This window comes from Procambarus clarkii, chromosome 67, assembly GCF_040958095.1.
Source record: "Procambarus clarkii isolate CNS0578487 chromosome 67, FALCON_Pclarkii_2.0, whole genome shotgun sequence".
Classification (NCBI taxonomy): Eukaryota; Metazoa; Arthropoda; class Malacostraca; order Decapoda; family Cambaridae; genus Procambarus; species Procambarus clarkii.
In genome coordinates this window covers 24,494,172-24,512,968 of record NC_091216.1, presented here as the reverse complement: position 1 = coordinate 24,512,968, position 18,797 = coordinate 24,494,172, and the positions used below count along the sequence as shown (strand labels likewise).

At 44.2% G+C, this 18,797-nt stretch overlaps 2 protein-coding genes across 5 annotated transcripts in view; both read right to left on the bottom strand.

Moving 5' to 3' along the window:
- Positions 1 to 2,505: 2,505 nt before the first annotated feature.
- LOC123767666 (collagen alpha-1(III) chain) lies at positions 2,506 to 12,887 on the bottom strand. Its single transcript, XM_045757524.2, has 5 exons — positions 12,754 to 12,887; positions 6,791 to 9,903; positions 5,920 to 6,073; positions 5,523 to 5,704; positions 2,506 to 2,949 (listed from the first exon to the last, which is right to left on the bottom strand). The coding sequence occupies exons 2-5, from the start codon at positions 9,899 to 9,901 to the stop codon at positions 2,743 to 2,745; spliced, it is 3,654 nt and encodes a 1,217-aa protein (XP_045613480.1). The 5' UTR covers positions 9,902 to 9,903; positions 12,754 to 12,887; the 3' UTR covers positions 2,506 to 2,742.
- Positions 12,888 to 15,423: 2,536 nt separating this feature from the next.
- LOC123767668 (uncharacterized) overlaps positions 15,424 to 18,797 on the bottom strand; it is a 4,187-nt gene continuing 813 nt past the window's right edge. For all 4 annotated transcript variants that reach the window (XM_045757527.2, XM_045757528.2, XM_045757526.2 and 1 more), the window contains exons 2-4: positions 17,851 to 18,313; positions 16,970 to 17,123; positions 15,424 to 16,606 (exon numbers count right to left, since the gene is read on the bottom strand). In XM_045757527.2, coding sequence (XP_045613483.1) covers positions 16,311 to 16,606; positions 16,970 to 17,123; positions 17,851 to 18,297 — 897 coding nt within the window. In that variant the 5' untranslated portion in view covers positions 18,298 to 18,313 and the 3' untranslated portion in view covers positions 15,424 to 16,310. The remainder of the gene's footprint in view (positions 16,607 to 16,969; positions 17,124 to 17,850; positions 18,314 to 18,797) is intronic.

The following is an 18,797-nucleotide window of genomic DNA, read 5'->3' as shown; positions in this document are numbered from 1 at the left end:
TGTGATGTGTATATATCTCTCTCTCCTTGTGGTGCTTTATCATGCTCTCAGACAGACCCCAGTTTGTACGTTGCTCGACACCTTGAAAGATGGAGAAAAAACTCTTGAAAGATACACTCAGCAGGAACATGACCCCTACCAGCACTAACCAGAGGACACGCCTCACTATATACCACAAGAAGAGCACCAACTTGTTCAAGAAGAACTTCTCCGACACCAAACAGAACGATTTGAATAAGACGAAGCCAATGCCTTAACATACCACTTGGGGGGGACTGTCAACCTCAACGATCTCAATACATAGGCAAGACAATAAAGATCTCTATCTCAAGTCACCTAACGCCGCACACGAAAGAAGGCTCACTGAGGGGGTCACATCTGGTCGACACACAACCAGACACCGTCAGAGATATCCTGACCAGCAAGCACCGTGATGATAAACAAAGTCAACAACAGATTAAACACATTTGATGTCCTGCATCTAAAACAGTTTCATTCAGCCATCACCAGTCAAGAGCCTACTACCAGCCTCAAGAGCAGGATAAAATTATTAGTTCAGACCACACCTGCCACAGCTGACACGTGCCAGGATCAATATAATTTTAAAGTGAACTTTGGAAATTCTCCATCTTTATATATATATATATATATATATATATATATATATATATATATATATATATATATATATATATATATATATATATATATATATATATATATATATATATGTCGTACTTAGTAGCCAGAACATACTTCTTGGCCTACTATACAAGGCCCGATTTGCCTAATAGGCCGAGAGATTGTCTTTATTTTCAATAAACTGTTTCCAATTAGTTTATTTGAATTATTATTATTATATTATATTTGGAACATAAATTATTGACTTAGTTGTGTTAGTTTAGGTTAGGTTTAGATAGGTTAGGTAGGGTTGGTTAGGTTCGTCATATATCTACGTTAGTTTTAACTCAAATTTAAACAAATTAACTTATACATAATGAAATGGACAGATTTATCATTTCATAAGAAAAAAAAAATAGAAAAACAAATAAATTCAGGAAAACTTGGCTTATTAGGCAAATCGGTCCTTGCATAGTTGGCCAAGTACGACGTTCTGGCTACTATGCTGCTATGGCGGTATGTCCACTCACAAGATGAGTGGCGCTGCCCAATAAACTCGCCCCTCGGGGCAAAATTAAAAACAAATTAATACACGGATACCAATACTCATACTAATGGAAAATATTTAAAATAGAGATTATTTCCATTTTAACCACAAATCTGGTGTTGTTTACCTTTTTAGTTGTGGGTGGCCCCTCACCACACAGACTGGACACTTGGGCAAGTTGTGTCCTGCGCTGTACGAGATCGCTGTCAAGCCACGAAACACTTTCACTCACAGCAGTTTAATTGTACTGACTTTCAATTCTTTTTAATTTTTTTAACTCGAACATTGCAACTCATTGGGATCTATTCACGTCACCAATCTGAAATCTAGAGTTGAAAAACTCAGACTCTTATACTCTATGGTTTACTCACTACTTTTCTTCCATTACAAGTTTGTTGTTATTAGGACATTTTTCAATTTAATTTTGTAAATTTGTTAATATAACTTTTTATATATTTCGATTAGATTTTTATTGTCCTAAGTCTCGTAATTACTGCTAATTTTCATAAAATTTTGAACATTTTAAGCTAATTCCGTTCGGAGAAGTTTTATTAATTTCGTTTAGCACTGATGAGTGTCTGGGACACTGACATATTAAGACAATATTACAAATTGTTACAGATACATTTCCACCATTTCGCTTGTTTGAAATCTGCACTGACGTCACGGCAGCGTTCCATTTGCATTAATCAACAAACCTGTTATAGGTAGGCATCTGTTTCAAAACGTTTACCAATGGGTGAGATAATTTTTTGTGGACTGCGGGTCTTTTGTAGCTTGTTTATTGTTGTAATTTGTTTTAAATAGTTTGATTATCAATAATTCTGCTCCATGACTTAGTCACAGTGTGGCTTTGTATTCTGGCTTGTCAACGCTAAAATATCAGATCCGGTGTAATAACGTAATCTCACCCTTGTTAGTTCTTGTTTTGTGCAAAGTGCCTGGTTGGGGGGAGATGGGGGGGGGGAGGTTGAAATAGCCTAAGCTACTCTATCCCTTTGAGATGTATTTTTCTCCTTAGTCTCAATAAACATACTTGAACTTGTGCTAAGTGAAGCGGTTTTTGCTCTCATGGTTTCCTATGTGGGATCTCCCAGTCTGTTTCTCAGTGATTAAAGTCACCAATTATCAGGTCATTTTACAACCTTCCTATCGGCAACTACGGTTTATCTTTCTTATATTTTTGTATAGTGCTCTTAAAAAAAAAAAAGAATCAAGATTTACCTTTGTACAAATAGAAGCGGAATGTATATGAAGTCAATATTGATTCAATTTTAAAATTAAATATTAAAATCTACGCGAAATCGGCATATAAATTTTGGTAATGACAGTCAGTAGGAAGAGTAAGTTTAATTATTTGTATTTACATTATTTATTATTCAGTTTAACTATTATATAGTATACAGCTCTGAAAACACAATAATAATAAAAACAATTCTGCGTATCCAAAATAATTGATTTATTTTTTTAGAGTCAAAGTAGGTGATGTTATGCTGAAGGTCCCATTGAAGTCACAAAATGAGGTCACGCTGAAGGTCAAATTGGAGACCACAATGAAGGTCAGGTCAGATGTCTCATACCCCGGCGGTGGGTGCCACTGTACTAGGCAATGACTCATCTTGCTGATCCTGGTCTTTAAGCGAAAGCTCCTCTTGGTGGTACTGGGTATGGGTATAGCCTCTGCTACCCTTCTTGCCCTTATGTCCCCTAGGTCCTGGGGAACCCCTAATGTCCTCCCCAGGGGCTCCGGCCTCTCCTCGCTCACCCTGACAATCGCATGGCTGTGGGTACGGAGTAAAGGCATGTAAGACAGGACTATTGTGAGAATGGTGAGAGTTATGGTCAGTGTTGGTGTGTGCTGTGAGTTACGGAGCAGGAACCAGCTGATGATGGTGTTATCATTGTAAGTGTTCTATCAGTACCTGCATGTGGTACACGCTAGAACAACACTAGTGTTAGATTTAATTAAGGCCTATCATCCTCTGGAGGGTTATTAACGACATCACAATTGCTTACCGACCACTGAGACACACCTTGCAGTTTTGTATATCCCTTGGCTAGAGCAACTTGTGTCTACGGCCTGCCTGCGTTGCACGCTCCTGTGCAGCGCAGGCAGGCCGTAGTGGTACATATCACAGAAACATACATTATAATTACAGGTATTTATCTTTAACCTTGTTGGTTTTGTGCTTCATCAAATACTCTACAAATTAAAGCATGTGCTACAATTAATTCTTGTGCAATAGTTAATTACTTAATCTGGTTTATGTATTTTTTTTAGAATGGGTACCCGGCGGTGCTCGGGTCCCTGTCTCTCTCAACGGCCTGCATGGAAAACTTCGGATGCCCTATGATGATATTTGAGGTTATCCTCAAGTGTATTTTGTATGGTATTAGGTATTATGAGTAGGAATTATGGTATTATATTATATTATAATATGGTATTTGGTACCGGGCACAGCTCAAGGTACCTACTACCAGCAGGATATGAAAACTTTATCATAAGCTATGGAACGTCAATTTTTAAAGCGACTACAGAGGTAATAATACAGCTATCAACAACAGGGCAAGATTCAGCACCATCTATTGGCATAACAATGCACTATCAGCAGGCCAACAGCAGCCCATAAGACCGGTTGCTGGGCTAAAGGAAGCATTCCCGCACTTTCATCTTATTGGTGGAAAATCTAAGTTGACATTCATCACAACAACCAATCACAGGAAGGTATCATCACACCACCCCTGTTTATAGTGTTATGTTTCAACTCTAATCTATCCAAAAAGTGAAAATTTCAAACATTTGAATTTGTTAGTTAAGTGGCAATGAAATATGGTAGGATATAACCGTTGTTATACAAAAATAACCTGGCTACCTAACCTATGACGTCCTCAGTTGGTGAACTTTATGCTAAATTCTGCCCCTCCAACACCCTTTCTCACTGTATTTTGCAGGTTGTCCTATTATTGATAGTATAATTTTATTCTGATAGATGGCGTAAGCTGTACGTTATAGGTGTTGTTGACCAGGCCTGCTGTTAGTGTGCTTTTCTAACAAATAGATAAAATCAGCTGTATTATTTAACTCAGTATTCCCCCATAAACATTGACATTCAAATTTCAAAAGTTACTTATCGTATACTATTTTATTTCACCCATTTTATACATAAACTGTATACTAAAATATTATATAAGTTTATATTAATTTATTCCAATAATATTATTTTATACTAATATACTATTTTATTTCATTCATGTATTACAGTAAAGTAAATATTGGGCTACCCTGTATATCAAGGTACAACCAACTTATATATGCAAAACTAATCCTGATATTATATCAAGTTATTATTAAGAATTGATTTTTAAAGCACATGTAATAATAATCTCCCGGCACCTTGGGCCGGGAGATCTATCAAAAGACGAGTTAAATTCAAGTCATTATTTTGATTTTTAAACTTAAGCTGCAAGTATTTACTATAAAAATATAATTGCAAATGTATACTTGCCATTTAATGATATTATATTAAGGAATTTTTTATTGAAAACACGTTTTAGTAATTATTGATGAAAAAATCACACCTCCAGCCCATGACAGGCTGCAAAGCTCAAGAATCGGTGGAATCGTCAAATTTCGCAAAAGTCAAAATCACAACCAGCCATAGAATCATTTTCAAAATGTGACCATTGGATTTACCACACCCTATTAGTTTCATTTATGTTAAGTTTTTCTTTGCTGATTTATAAAACCTTTGGAGTTATATTTATCGAGATGCAGCCGATTCAAGTGTGAAAAAAATCCTGACATTTTCTCAAGACATTATTAAGACAAGTGAGTTGAAGAACATGTACTAATAATTAAAATGAGCTTAATAATAAATGAATAATAAAAATATTGACATTTCTTCATTCCTCATTTACGTAGAAACTTTATTTCTTGAAGCATTCTGAATTTTCTCATCATTTATTCTCGGTCATTTTGTTCTAAATTTGTATTATTCCATTCCATGTGCATCATTCTGTTTGGCCCCTTTTATTAGTCAATCTAACCCTCAAAGATTCACAAATATCTGCCAATTAAACCAGCCAAATGTCTAAGCCATAATTTCGAAACTTCACAAAGGCAATGATTTATTAAAGCAATATACCAAATAATCTAATTTTAAATCTACAAAAATAGTAATCTAAAAATAATCTCATCAGCGATGAGCTACAGTTTACAGGAGCCTTTGATAAAAACCAAAAGAAGCATCTGCCTTTTCAGGCAACAAAAAATAACTAGTTAGAGGCGAAGTATTAGCAATATTGACAACGTTAATATCGTAATTATCATTAATATTATTATTATTTACGTTACCCCTTGGTTGCCAGAGCTTCCAGGAGCGCCCTTCTTGCCCGGAGGGCCCGGAGGTCCACCCGGAGGATCGTGGTGGCTGCTTTTCGAACACTGACCTTCCGCCCCTTTTCCCCCTAAGGGACCCTTTTCTCCTAGTCTTCCCTTTTCCCCCTTTGGTCCAGGGGGTCCTCTGAAGTCCGCTTCTGAAGTGTAGATTAAGCGCCATGATAATTATTTTCTACATTTATAGCATTACTATTAGCAACATTGAGACAATTACGAATATTAGTTATTATTATTGTTGAGAGAAAAGACAGAATGAAAGAAAAAACGCAATAAATGTACCATATAAACGTCAAACAATCTACACACAAACGACAAATAATCAACACATACACAAACGACAAAGGATACTCACCCCTAAACTTAGCATTGAGTCTCTGCATCTCCAGGCCATAAACTAACAGAGTGTCTTGCACACTTGCAAGGGATTCCAGCTTCTTCCCCAGCGCTTCCAGGCGGCGTTCCAGTTCTGCTGCGTTATACCTACAGGGGGGTCGGGGAGGGCGTTTCTGGAACGAGTTCGTATCGTGTCACGGACATGTTAATGGTCAAGGACATGGTTAAGGCAAAGGTCATGATTAAGCTCAATTTTATGAGTCACATGATATGGATACAATAGAATACTTTGAAATGAGAATACAATCAGAATAATACAGTTGGGCTGGAAACAATGCAACATAATAAAACATTCCTTTAGAGCTGGAGATTAAATAAAGTGTAACTCTTACCAGGGGCTCACCTGGGGTTCGTGGAGCTCATCTGGGGCTCGTAGGGCTCACCGAAAGCTCGTGGGATCACCTGAGGCTCGTGGGCTCATCATAGGCTCACCTGTGGTTCGTGAGGCTCAACCGAGGCTCATGGGCTCACGTGAGGCTCATCTGAGGCTTACCTATGGTTCTTGAAGCTCAACTGAGGCTTGTGGGGCTCACCTGATGCTCACATGAGGCTCACCTGTGGCTCATGAGGTTCAACTGAGGCTTGTGGGGCTCACCTAGCTGATGCTCACATGAGGCTGGTGAGGACCACATGAAGCTCGTGGGGCTCACCTTGGGGTCGTGGGCTCACCTGAAGTTCGTGGGCTTTCCTGGGGCTCACCTGGGAGTTGTGAGATTCACTTGAGGCTCGTGAGACTCGCCTGAGGCTCGTGGGGGGGGGGGGGGTTCACCTGAAGCTCGTGGGGCTTACCTGGGGCTCGTGGGGCTGACCTGAGACTCGTGGGGGCTCACCTTGCAACAGTCGGTCTTGTTGAGTATACTGTAAAGGTCTTCCCTGGCGGGGCAGCAGTTGGGGCACGGGGGTTGTGCCACGGGTTGTCCTCCTGGGCACGTCCCTGGGGCACCTGGTAGTCCCATTGGCCCTGGGAATCCTTTCCCTGGGATGCCAGGAGCGCCACGGGGCCCACGTTCCTGGTTCCCTGGTCTTCCCTGATCCCCAATGGGCCCCCGGGGACAAGCAGGGCAGTCCCTGGAGGGGGGGCATCCAGGGGGGCATGGTTGTCCAGGGCGGCAGGGTGGGCATGACGTCCATGGACATCCTGGTGGACACGGATGCCCTGGGTAGCAGGTAGGGCATGGAGTTGGGGGGCACGCTGGTGGGCACGTTTGGCCAGGGTAGCAGGATGGACACGGGGAAACTGGACACCCAGAGGGACATTTCTCCCCCGGAAAGCAGGGTGGGCATGGGGATGGAGGACACTGAGGTGGGCACGGCTGACCTGGGTAGCAGGAAGGACACGGGTTCTGGGGGCATCCAGGTGGACAGCGGTACCCTGGGTAGCAGTCTGGACAAGGTGTCTGTGGACATCCAGGTGGACAGTCAGTCAGTGGGTAGCAGCTGGGACATGGGGTTACTGGACATCCTCCAGGACATTTCTGTCCTGGGTAACACGTTGGGCATGGCTTGAAAGTACATCCGACTGGGCACGTATCACCTGGGTAGCAATCAGGACATGGTGTAATTGGACATCCATTGGGGCATTTTTCTCCAGGGTAGCATCTCGGACATGGGGTTTGAGGACACCCAGAAGGGCATTGATCTCCTGAGTAGCAAAGCGGACATGGCGTTGGTGGACATTCAGCTGGACAATGGTCACCGGGATAGCAGGCTGGACACGGGGTACGAGGACATCCGAGGGGACATTTTTGCCCTGGATAGCATACAGGACATGGAGTTGGAGGACATACAGCAGGACAAACTTCTCCCGGGTAACAATTGGGACATGGCGTCTGTGGACATTGAGTGGGACATTTTTCACCAGGATAACAAGTAGGACATGGCGACACAGGACATCTTGACGGGCATTTATCCCCAGGGTAGCAATTTGGACAATGCTTTATGGGACAGTTTGGAGGACAAATGTCTCCTGGATAGCATTCCGGACACGGTGTTTGGGGACATCCAGCTGGACATCGATCTCCGGGAAAACACTCTGGACATGGTATTACTGGGCATCTACTTGGGCACTGTTCTCTTGAATAGCATATTGGGCACGGTGTCTCTGGACATCCACGTGGACATTGATCTCCTGGATAACAAAACGGACATGGAGTATTTGGACATCCGTAGGGGCAAGGATTCCCTGGATAGCATACTGGGCATGGCGTCGGGGGACATGTAGGTGGACATCGTTCTCCGGGATAGCAGTCAGGACACGGAGTTCTTGGACATCCTGAAGGGCATTTCTCCCCCGGGTAACAAGGAGGACATCGAAAGGGTGGACATCCTGGAGGGCAGGGATGTCCAGGAAGGCAAGCAGGGCAGGGGGTTTGAGGACATCCCGGGGGACACTGGGCACCTGGGAAACAGCTAGGACAAGGCGTTAAGGGACATCCCGAAGGACACGGCTGTCCTGGGTAACATTCGGGACACGGTGTCGGTGGACATTCTGGAGGACACGGGAAACCTGGATAACAAGCGGGACATGGTATATGAGGACATCCTAATGGACATTTTTGTCCTGGGTAGCAAATAGGACATGGAGTTCGTGGACATGCTGAAGGGCAAGGTTCACCTGGGTAGCAATCTGGACATGGGGTTTGCGGACACCCAGTTGGACACTTTTCGCCTGGGTAACAAAGAGGACATCGTCCACTTGGGCATGTAGGTGGGCAGAATTCACCAGGGAGACATGATGGACATGGAGTCTGTGGACATCCAGGTCTACACTTTTGGCCAGGGTAGCATTCAGGACACGGTGTTTGGGGACATCCCTCAGGACATCGATCTCCTGGGTAGCAAAGAGGACACGGAGTAAGGGGACACCCTGCTGGACATGATCTACCTGGATAGCATGGAGGACATCTCTCTTGTGGACATCCTATAGGACATTGGGCACCAGGGGGGCAAGGCGGACAAGGCGTTTGTGGACATCCTTTAGGACACGCAGTACCTGGATAGCACGGTGGGCATGTGGTTGGACACCCAATAGGGCATTGTGAGTTTGGATAACAAATTGGACACGGGGTTGCTGGACATCCTGGTGGACACGATGACCCAGGATAACACGGAGGACACGGAGTTTGTGGACATCCTTGAGGGCACCGAGAACCGGGATAACAGAAAGGACATGGTAACCGGGGACATCCTTCTGGACATGGACGTCCTGGATAACATTTTGGACATTTTGTACCTGGACATCCAATAGGACATGGGGTTCCAGGATAACAAGGTGGACATGGCGTGTGTGGGCATCCTGGCGGACACCAGTTTCCAGGGTAGCAAACAGGACATGTGGATGGTGGGCAGCCTTCTGGGCATACAGTTCCAGGATAACAAGGTGGGCATGGGGTATACGGACACCCTACTGGACATGGCTTTCCTGGATAACAAGGTGGACACGGGGTTCGAGGACATCCTGGTGGACAGGAACTTCCTGGGAAGCAAGGTGGACATGGCGTCTGTGGACATCCTGGAGGGCAGGGCGATCCAGGAAAGCAATATGGACATATATTTGGTCTTGGACAATAAGGACACAGAATATAAGGGGACATAGGATCGGACATTGGACATCCGAGAGGACAGTTAACTCCTGGAGTGCATTCAGGACAAGTAGCTTGTCTCTTCGCGAAGATTTTCTCGTTCAGGACGGAGAGAATGGCGTCCAGTGCATCTCCATAAGGAGACCTCTTCCATGCTCCAGGATGCAACGAAGAGTTGACTCGCTGAAGAACCGCTGGGTGAACAGCATCCAGGTGAGGGGAGAAGAGGTCATCTGCAAGGCCTTCCAGAACTGCTATTTCAGGGTCGTTAATGGATTCCAGGAACGCGAGAGACAAGGGAAGGATGAAGGCCCAGACGATGGCCAGATTCCATGGCGGGGCCCGCTCCCATCGTACCATGGCTGGAACATACAAAAGAATCTCTGGAAAGCATACAGAGAGATTCTTGGGATCGGATTCTGGAAATCAAAGATCACCAAGAAAGTTGAATTTATCAGTAACTCTTGTTACTTGTTGCCTGGAGTAGACAAGACTGGAATGAGGCTACACATTAGCTTTTCCATTCTCACTTTAATTTGGAGTCTCGCAAAAGCATTACTGGAAAGGTGGGATTAACAAACAAAATATAGCTGACTCACTGGATATTTTACATTATTTACTTTTTGATTAACGATAACCGCACTTTAAGGGTTAAGACAACTAAATTATTTTGTAAGAAAATCATTCCTACAAAATAAAGCTCTCTGGAATAGTTACACGCAAACATGGAATATACTCACTGTATAATCAATCAAATAATGAACCAATTTATAAGTAAAAAAATAAATTAAGGTAACACTGAAGAAGTAACGATATATATCATTAAATAGACGAAAACATTGGGTTAGTTTGGAAGTATTCTGCGTCTTTCCTGAACTTTATTCTGATTGTCCCTTCTTCTTTCTCCCTCTTCTCTCTCCTCCCCTTCTACTCTTCCTTTCCCCCCCTCTCTCTCTCTCTTTTCTACCTGTCCTTCCACGTCTCTATATCTTCACTTCAGTTACATCCATCACTGCATTCCTCTCCCTCTACTTCTACTGTTTTCTCTCATCACCTCTTCTTCTCTCTCTCTCTCCCTCCCATACATCCCAGCGCTATATAGTCGTAATGGCTTGGTGTTCATCCCCCAGATAAACCCAATCCCTCCCATACATATCTTCCCTCTCCCTCCCACACACTCCTCTCTGCCTCCTCCTCTCTTTCTCTATTCTTCTGTCTGCCTCTTCATCTAATCATCCTGCCTTCCATGAACCCACACACTCACAGACCCTCAAACTCACACACCCATAAAACTCACAAACTCACAATCTCAAACACAACTGTAGCAGTGCATCAGTATTCAATATTTGTATCCCTGCACAGTTTTCACTGTATCTTGTACCGTGTTCATTGTATACTGTACCGTGTTCACCGTATCACTGTGCCGTGTTCACTGTATACTGTACCGTGTTTACTGTATCCTGCACCGTGTTCACTGTATACTATACCGTGTTCACTGTATCCTGTACCGTGTTCACTGTATACTGTACCGTGTTCACTGTTTCCCTGTGCCGTGTTCACTGTATCCTGTACCGTGTTCACTGTATCCTGTACCGTGTTCACTGTATCTCTGTACTGTGTTCACTGTATACTGTACCGTGTTCACTGTATCCTGTACCGTGTTCACTGTATCCTGTACCGTGTTCACTGTATCCCTGTACCGTGTTCACTGTATCCTGTACCGTGTTCACTGTATCCCTGTACCGTGTTCACTGTATCCCTGTACCGTGTTCACTGTATCCGGTACCGTGTTCACTGTAACCCTGTGCCGTGTTCACCGTATCACTGTACCGTGTTCACTGTATCCCTGTACCGTGCTCACTGTATCCCTGTGCCGTGTTCACTGTATCCCTGTGCCGTGTTCACTGTATCCCTGAGCCGTGCTCGCTGTATCCCTGTGCCGTGTTCACTGTATCTCTGTACCGTGTTCACTGTATCCCTGTGCCGTGTTCACTGTATCCCTGTACCGTGCTCACTGTATCCCTGTGCCGTGTTCACTGTATCCTGTACCGTGTTCACTGTATCCCTGTACCGTGTTCACTGTATCCTGTACCGTGTTCACTGTATTCCTGTACCGTTTTCACTGTATCCCTGTACAGTGTTCACTGTATCCCTGTACCGTGTTTACTGTATCCCTATACATTGTTCACAATGTCGCTGTACCGCTGTATCATTTCACTGTACTCCATCGCTGAATTAAAGTATTCTTGAACAACTGTATCACTGTACCACTGTACCACTGTGTTACGGTCGATAAATATAGCTGTTTCTCTGCCCTGGTGCACCACTGAGTCAATATACTCAAGCTCACTGTAGTGTCCACTGTATTACTGTAGCGTCCAATGTATGAGTGCAGTGTCCACTGCATAACTGAAATGTGCAATGTATTACTGTAGTGTCTACTACAGTGCCCCCTGTATATTTGTAGTGTCCACTGTATCAATGTAGTGTCCACTGTAGTGCGCACTGTAACACTGTAGTGTGTGTGCTGTATTACTGCAATGCCCGCTGTAGTGTCCACTGTTTCAGTGTAATGTCCACTGTAAGGACCATTGTAATGTCCACTGTATTTCTGTAGTATCCAATGTATCTCTGTAATGTCCACTGTATTACTGTAGTGTCCACTGTATCACCATATTGTCCACTGGATTACTGTAGTGTCCACTGTATCACTGTAATGTCCACTGTATTACTGTAGTGTCCACTGTATTACTGTAATGTCCACTGTACTACTGTAGTGTCCACTGTATCACCATATTGTCCACTGTATTACTGTAGTGTCCACTGTATCACCATATTGTCCACTGTATTACTGTAGTGTCCACTGTATCACTGTAATGTTCACTGTATTACTGTAGTGTCCACTGTATCACCATATTGTCCACTGTATTACTGTAGTGTCCACTATATCACCATATTGTCCACTGTATTACTGTAATGTCCACTGTATTACTGTAGTGTCCACTGTATCACCGTATTGTCCACTGTATTACTGTAGTGTCCACTGTATCACCGTATTGTCCACTGTATTACTGTAGTGTCCACTGTATCACCGTTTTGTCCCTGTATTACTGTAGTGTCCACTGTATCACCGTACTGTCCAGCCTCTGCTAAGCCCTCACCAAATATCACGAGACATTACAGGCCAACTAAGACCAGACTGGCTTGCTTACCTCCCTCGCCTGTGTGTTCAGGGCAAGACTTCTGATGGTCTCAGCCAGTCCTGGTGAGCGCGATGGCTGGACCTTGATGGGAGAAGAGAACATGGAGAGAGAGAGAGAGAGGGGGGGTGGGGGAGAGAGAGATGAGGGGGGGGGAGATGCGTGAGGGGGGGTGGGGTTAAAAAAGTGAGAGAAAGAGAGGGGTTTTAGTGGGAGGGTAGAGAAGGGGGGGGTTAGAGCTAAAAATACAATCCTCTCACTTGAGCGATAACTGGAGGAGGAGCCTATCCTTGGGAAGCTTGTTAATACATCTTCAAAGTAACGCTTAATCTTTAGCTCTGGCGGGTGTTAAGGGCGGGTGTAAAACTGGCCACAGTTGATCCAAACGTCTCGCGTCCTTCGCCTCCCTCGAGGGGTAACTTGCTTATACAAATGTGCTGGAAAAGATGACAACAAACGATACAGCGGGAAAGATATTTTCGAGCAGGACCTCCTTGCCTCCCTTCCCCTCAGTGACCCCTCGCAGACTCTCCCCCTCCTCCCCATCCCCTCACCCCATCCCCTCGCAATACAACAAGGAGTAGCTGTTGTGTGGAGGACCTTGCATACTGTTGATGCTATGTACATGGTGTGGGTTCAGTAGGAATTAAGCCACCATGTTGTGGCTTAACTAACAATACGTAAATAGCTACATTGAGTTAGACCTTAGTAAAGCGAACAACTGAAGCCCCTGTATTTATCTGTGTTAACTGTAGTCTGTCATTCATTATACCTCCGGAGGTGTTAAACAAGTGAACAACCCAGTGGGTTTTCTTCCTATTGTGGGGTGTTGTACATGCTGTTATGGCGGTGTGTCCACTCTCAGGATGAGTGGCGCTGCCCAATACTGTCACTATGGCGGTGTGTCCACTCTCAGGATGAGTGGCGATGCCCAATGCTGTTAATATGGCGGTCTGTCCACTCTCAGAATGAGTGGCGCTGCCCAATACTGTCAATATGGCGGTGTGTCCACTCTCAGGATGAGTAGCGATGCCCAATGCTGTTAATATGGCGGTCTGTCCACTCTCAGAATGAGTGGCGCTGCCCAATACTGTCAATATGGCGGTATGTCCACACTCAGGATGGGTGGCGATGCCCAATAAACTCGCCCCCTCGGGGCAAAATTTTAAATTTACTATGGGTGGAGTGATGTTACCCATATTAACATTAACTCGAAACATTCAGTTCAAACTTTCACTCAAAACACTTCTCTAAACTCTTAATATAACTCTCAACATTCATCCTAAACATTGGCTGCTTAATTTTGACCCTGTCAATGTTTCTTTGGGACTTTCTTATACATAGTATACCTTATACTCAGGTATTTATATTCCTCTGCTTGTCCCAAGACTATCTAGCATGCCTATCGTCTTCTGGGTCATGGTTTTCATAAAACCATCACCCACAACTTGCTGCTAAACAAAATATATCAAAACTCTTTTATTTTCTTTCTTGCATGGTAAGCCCTAAGCTTTAGGATGTTCTGGAGTTCCTTGGTAACGAGAAATAGACCATTGCGTCGTTACTCACGATACACCTCAAGTCGGATTCTATCGATAACAGCGCGCTAAGATTCTAGTGTTTTTGTGGAATTTTTAAGCAACTAATTTAGTACGCTTTTTCAGACTAATAAGCTAGGTGGGATTATTTCAGTTAGCCCCTTTTATTGTCATGGAAAAATCACTTCAAATCAGACACTTGTTGGGTCATGAATCCTGATTATTGATAAAGCAACTCTGTCCTTTACGTTTCGCAAAAATTTTCTGAGCCCTTAACAAATTAAAAGAAAAACAAGAAACATTCCGTTAGTGCTAAACAACATGCTATGGTTAGGAACTTCTGTACTCATCTGTCAGTTAATGTGACTTAATTACTAGACACCGACCTGGGAAATGCTGGCATTCATTCTCCAAACATTTCTTCATAAGACAAGTGGCTAAACTCTTCAGTAATTTATTGTTTAATAACTAGCTTGCTCCATTTTGCGTAGCAAGACAGTTGATAAACAATATATGTTATTATACAAAAGCACACGAGTGAACTCTAGACACATGAGTTCACTCTGAACCTGGACTATGTTCAGGATTAAAGTTAATTTGCTGGTTGATCAGTAAGCTGTTGTAATGGCCTTAATAGCCCTCCAGAGGTTGATAAACTTTATTAAACCTCCAGAGGTTGAAAGGCCTAAATAAACCTTCAGATACAGATGAAAAGTCACAATAATGTGGCTGAAAAATGTTGACCAAATCACCCACTAGAAATTGAAGAGACGACGACGTTTCGGTCCGTCCTGGACCATTATCAAGTCGATTGTGTCGTCTCTTCAATTTCTAGTGTGTGGTTTGGTCAACACACCTTCAGAGGTTTATAGGTCTTAATAGTCCTCCAGAGATTGATAGGCCTTAACCCTTCCAGATAAAGTTTAGAGTTCCAACTTCACTTGGAAATGTTCTTTTCGTGAATTTTTAATGTTCATTATTCGTTTTATCCAGATATGAAATTTAATTTCCATAAAGAGGAGTTACTAGTGAAATAATCTGAAAACAAATTGGTAGGCCTATTAGGTTGTTGGGCCTAAAGCTATGCACCAAACCAGACTTTCACATTTAATTTAACTAATGTTTGTAAGGTTAATTAAACAAGTTTTATGTTGAAATGTTTATTGACTTAAAATAATATGAAAATATTTCACCATCTTCTGAAAGTTAGTCAGCTTCCAGGTGTGGGTGACAGCTTACAGGTGGCGTGAGAGACAGCTTACAGGTGGCGTGAGAGACAGCTTACAGGTGTGAGAGACGGTTACCAGGTGACGTGAATGATACCTTTTTAGTCCATTAGAAAAATCTACCTTCACAAGGAAGATGCAAGCTACTGATCCAGACAGCTCCCTTCAAGTGGATCATTCCAGCTTGTCACCCCCGTAGCTTCACAAATAAACATTAGAAATACTCCTCAACACTAATGATAATAAAGTCTTGGTTCCAGAGAGTGTCTCCATAACCATGGCAGACATCCTTCTCCTCTTGAAGCCACCTTTCACGGGTCATAATTGAGTCACAGGCAATAGATAGATATCAAATCAGAATTCAAGTTCAATATTCTTGCTCTCGTTTGCTGCCAACATATTTGATAAATTGATGTTCATTTAGTTGAATAACATATTAAAAAAAGTTGTTTACTATGTAGCAAGACATTAATTGTTAATATTATAGCAATACGAAAGACCTGCAATACTAAAGATGAGAGCAAACAGGACAAAAAAATCTTTACTGTGGAAGAGGAGTCATATCATGACCTAGAATTTTACTTGGGTAATTAAAAGTGGTTTGACAAAAGAGGACTATAATGTGTTAGCCTAAATGAACTACGGTAGATGAAAATATTTTGTGCCTTCTTGAAAACTTCTTAAATACGTGAAACTGTCAGGGCGGCCATCAATAGTTATTCCTCGGGCTAATAAGTAGTTTAATCTAGTGGGGCTCAAAGGGAGTTTGACTGGATCACTGCACACTCAATTTTACCGGAGCTGGTTAAGAGTTGGGGCCCCGTATTCCCTTGAGCCCCTTGGCACCCGTTGGCCCAGGTGGCCCCTTGACGGTCTGGCCAGGGGCGCCACCTTCCCCTGGCTCGCCGTCACACCCGCAGCGCTTGTCCCCTGGATGGCCAGGAGCGCCTTTATTTCCAGGAACCCCCACAGCACCTGCCGGAGGGGAAGCGGAGGAGGAGATGGTGCAAGTTCCAGGGACTCCGATGCTTCCTAAGAGCCCCTTGTCTCCTTTCTGTCCCTTAGGTCCAGGGGGCCCTGGCTCACCTCGCTGCCCAGGGACTGTGGAACGTAGTGGTTGTTAGAGAATTATTAAACATAAGTTGAAAATATTTTTTCAAGTAAATCTGGAAAGTTTAACTGACATTCTCAATATCACACTGAATAAGTTTGTCTTAAGCATACACCAGACATACTTACATCTCTTAAGCATACACCAGACATACTCACATCTCTTAAGCATACACCAGACATACTCACATCCCCTCTTAAGCATACACCAGACATACTCACATCTCCTCTTAAGCATACACCAGACATACTCACAGCCCCTCTTAAGCATACACCAGACATACTCACATCCCCTCTTAAGCATACACCAGACATACTCACATCCCCTCTTAAGCATACAAAAGGCATACTCACAATTCGGATTATTTTGAATCCTCAGAAGCAGGCTGGCGTGGACCTTGATCCTGGTCTCCACCTTATCCAGTTCCAGCAGGCGGGCCTCCAGGGCGGCGAGGCGCACAGACAACATCTCGAAGTCAAACTGGCATTCTGGACGTGGACTCTTGCCCTGGTGGGGAAGAGGTGGAGGAGGACGATCAATGTATATATTAACGTGGGGACATTTATTGGCGTGAGGTATTATTGACCTGTGGTTATTCTTGGCGTGTGGCTATTATTGATGAATGGCTATTAGGTGTAATAATACCGGAAGTAATATAAGTGGAATTAGTACGTATGAAGAGGACGTTTATGTAGCGGTTGTAATAATGATCAATACAACTGAATGATTAGGAATTGCTCCGTGTTGTTAAGAGAGCGCAGGTCAATAATATCCAGGGGGGGGAAGCCCACTTATCGGCCTGGAGCAGGGATTTCCAACTAGCGGTTCCGAGGACCACTGGAACCTAACATATCAGCAAGGAAAGGATTTCACGAGATTTTACGAAATATTTCAAGGCTTCTTCCAGACACAAAGGTTGGGGGACTCACTGGGCCAAGAGGGAACTTGGTTGAGCCTCTCGGGGTTGCTGGCCAAGACAATGGGGGGAAAAAAATATTGTTTAAGTTTATTTTAAGTGTGGGTGTATGTGCCTGAGGCGGGAACTATAAGCCACCGCCGTCTGGCGTTGACGGTCTGCTGGTGGACATAGCGACTCTAGCTTGGACTTGCACTTTGTTATCTAGCTTGGACTTGCACTTTGTTATCTAGCTTGGACTTGCACTTTGTTATGACATAATGTTTGGCGAGACAACAGATTCGACGCAGAATGCGCAGTAGACCGGAGAATACTTACCCTGCACCTCTTGGCGCAGTCTTCGTTAATGCACCCGGGTCTTTGATACCTGACGATGTGCTTCAGTTGATCCAACGGGCTGTAGTGGCTGGGCAGCGGCGTGGCGCGTGGACAGACATGCTGGTATGCCGGAGGCTGCGCTGGTGCTCCACAGGGAGGGAAAACACATTGTCTTTTGATTCTGGAGGAACTGTTAGAGCTCCCGAAAGGCGAAACATCTTTTAAATCGATGTCCGGGGTTCCGGTAGCGCTTCCAGCGGCCGGACCTCTCGCCTTGTCCTTTCTGACTCCGAATTTCAAGCCATCTGTGAGTGACTGTATGGCCTGGTCGAGACTCCGGACCTGTGGAGCCCCAGACGGACCCAGTGAGGCGGTGTCGTCGGGAAGGCCTTCGGTGAGCGCCTGAGGAGCCCCAAGAAGAAGGAGCACCACAGCCTGCAGGAGCATACTTCTCCACCTGTATCTGTCCGGGGAGAAAGGGAGATTAGTCTCGTGTGGTTTAGTGTTGGCGAGTCAGACAATCCGGTAAGTGGGTTCTACTCGAAATAGAAGATTTAAGTACTCAGTTCCTGATCCTTTCCTACACTAGGTTGCAAACATGATGATAAAGTTGATGCTCCCTTGCCATGCTTGCGAATGGGGTCCACTACCACTCATAGGACGGGTATGGGGTTCACTACCACTCACAGGACAGGTATGGGGACCACTACCACTTACAGGACGGGTATGGGGTCCATTACCACTCACAGGACGGGTATGGGGGTCCACTACCACTCACAGAACGGGTATGGGGGTCCACTACCACTCACAGGACGGATATGGGGTCCATTACCACTCACAGGACGGGTATGGGGTCCATTACCACTCACAGGATGGGTATGGGGACCACCACTACTCACAGGACGGGTATGGGGGTCCACTACCACTCACAGGACGGGTATGGGGTT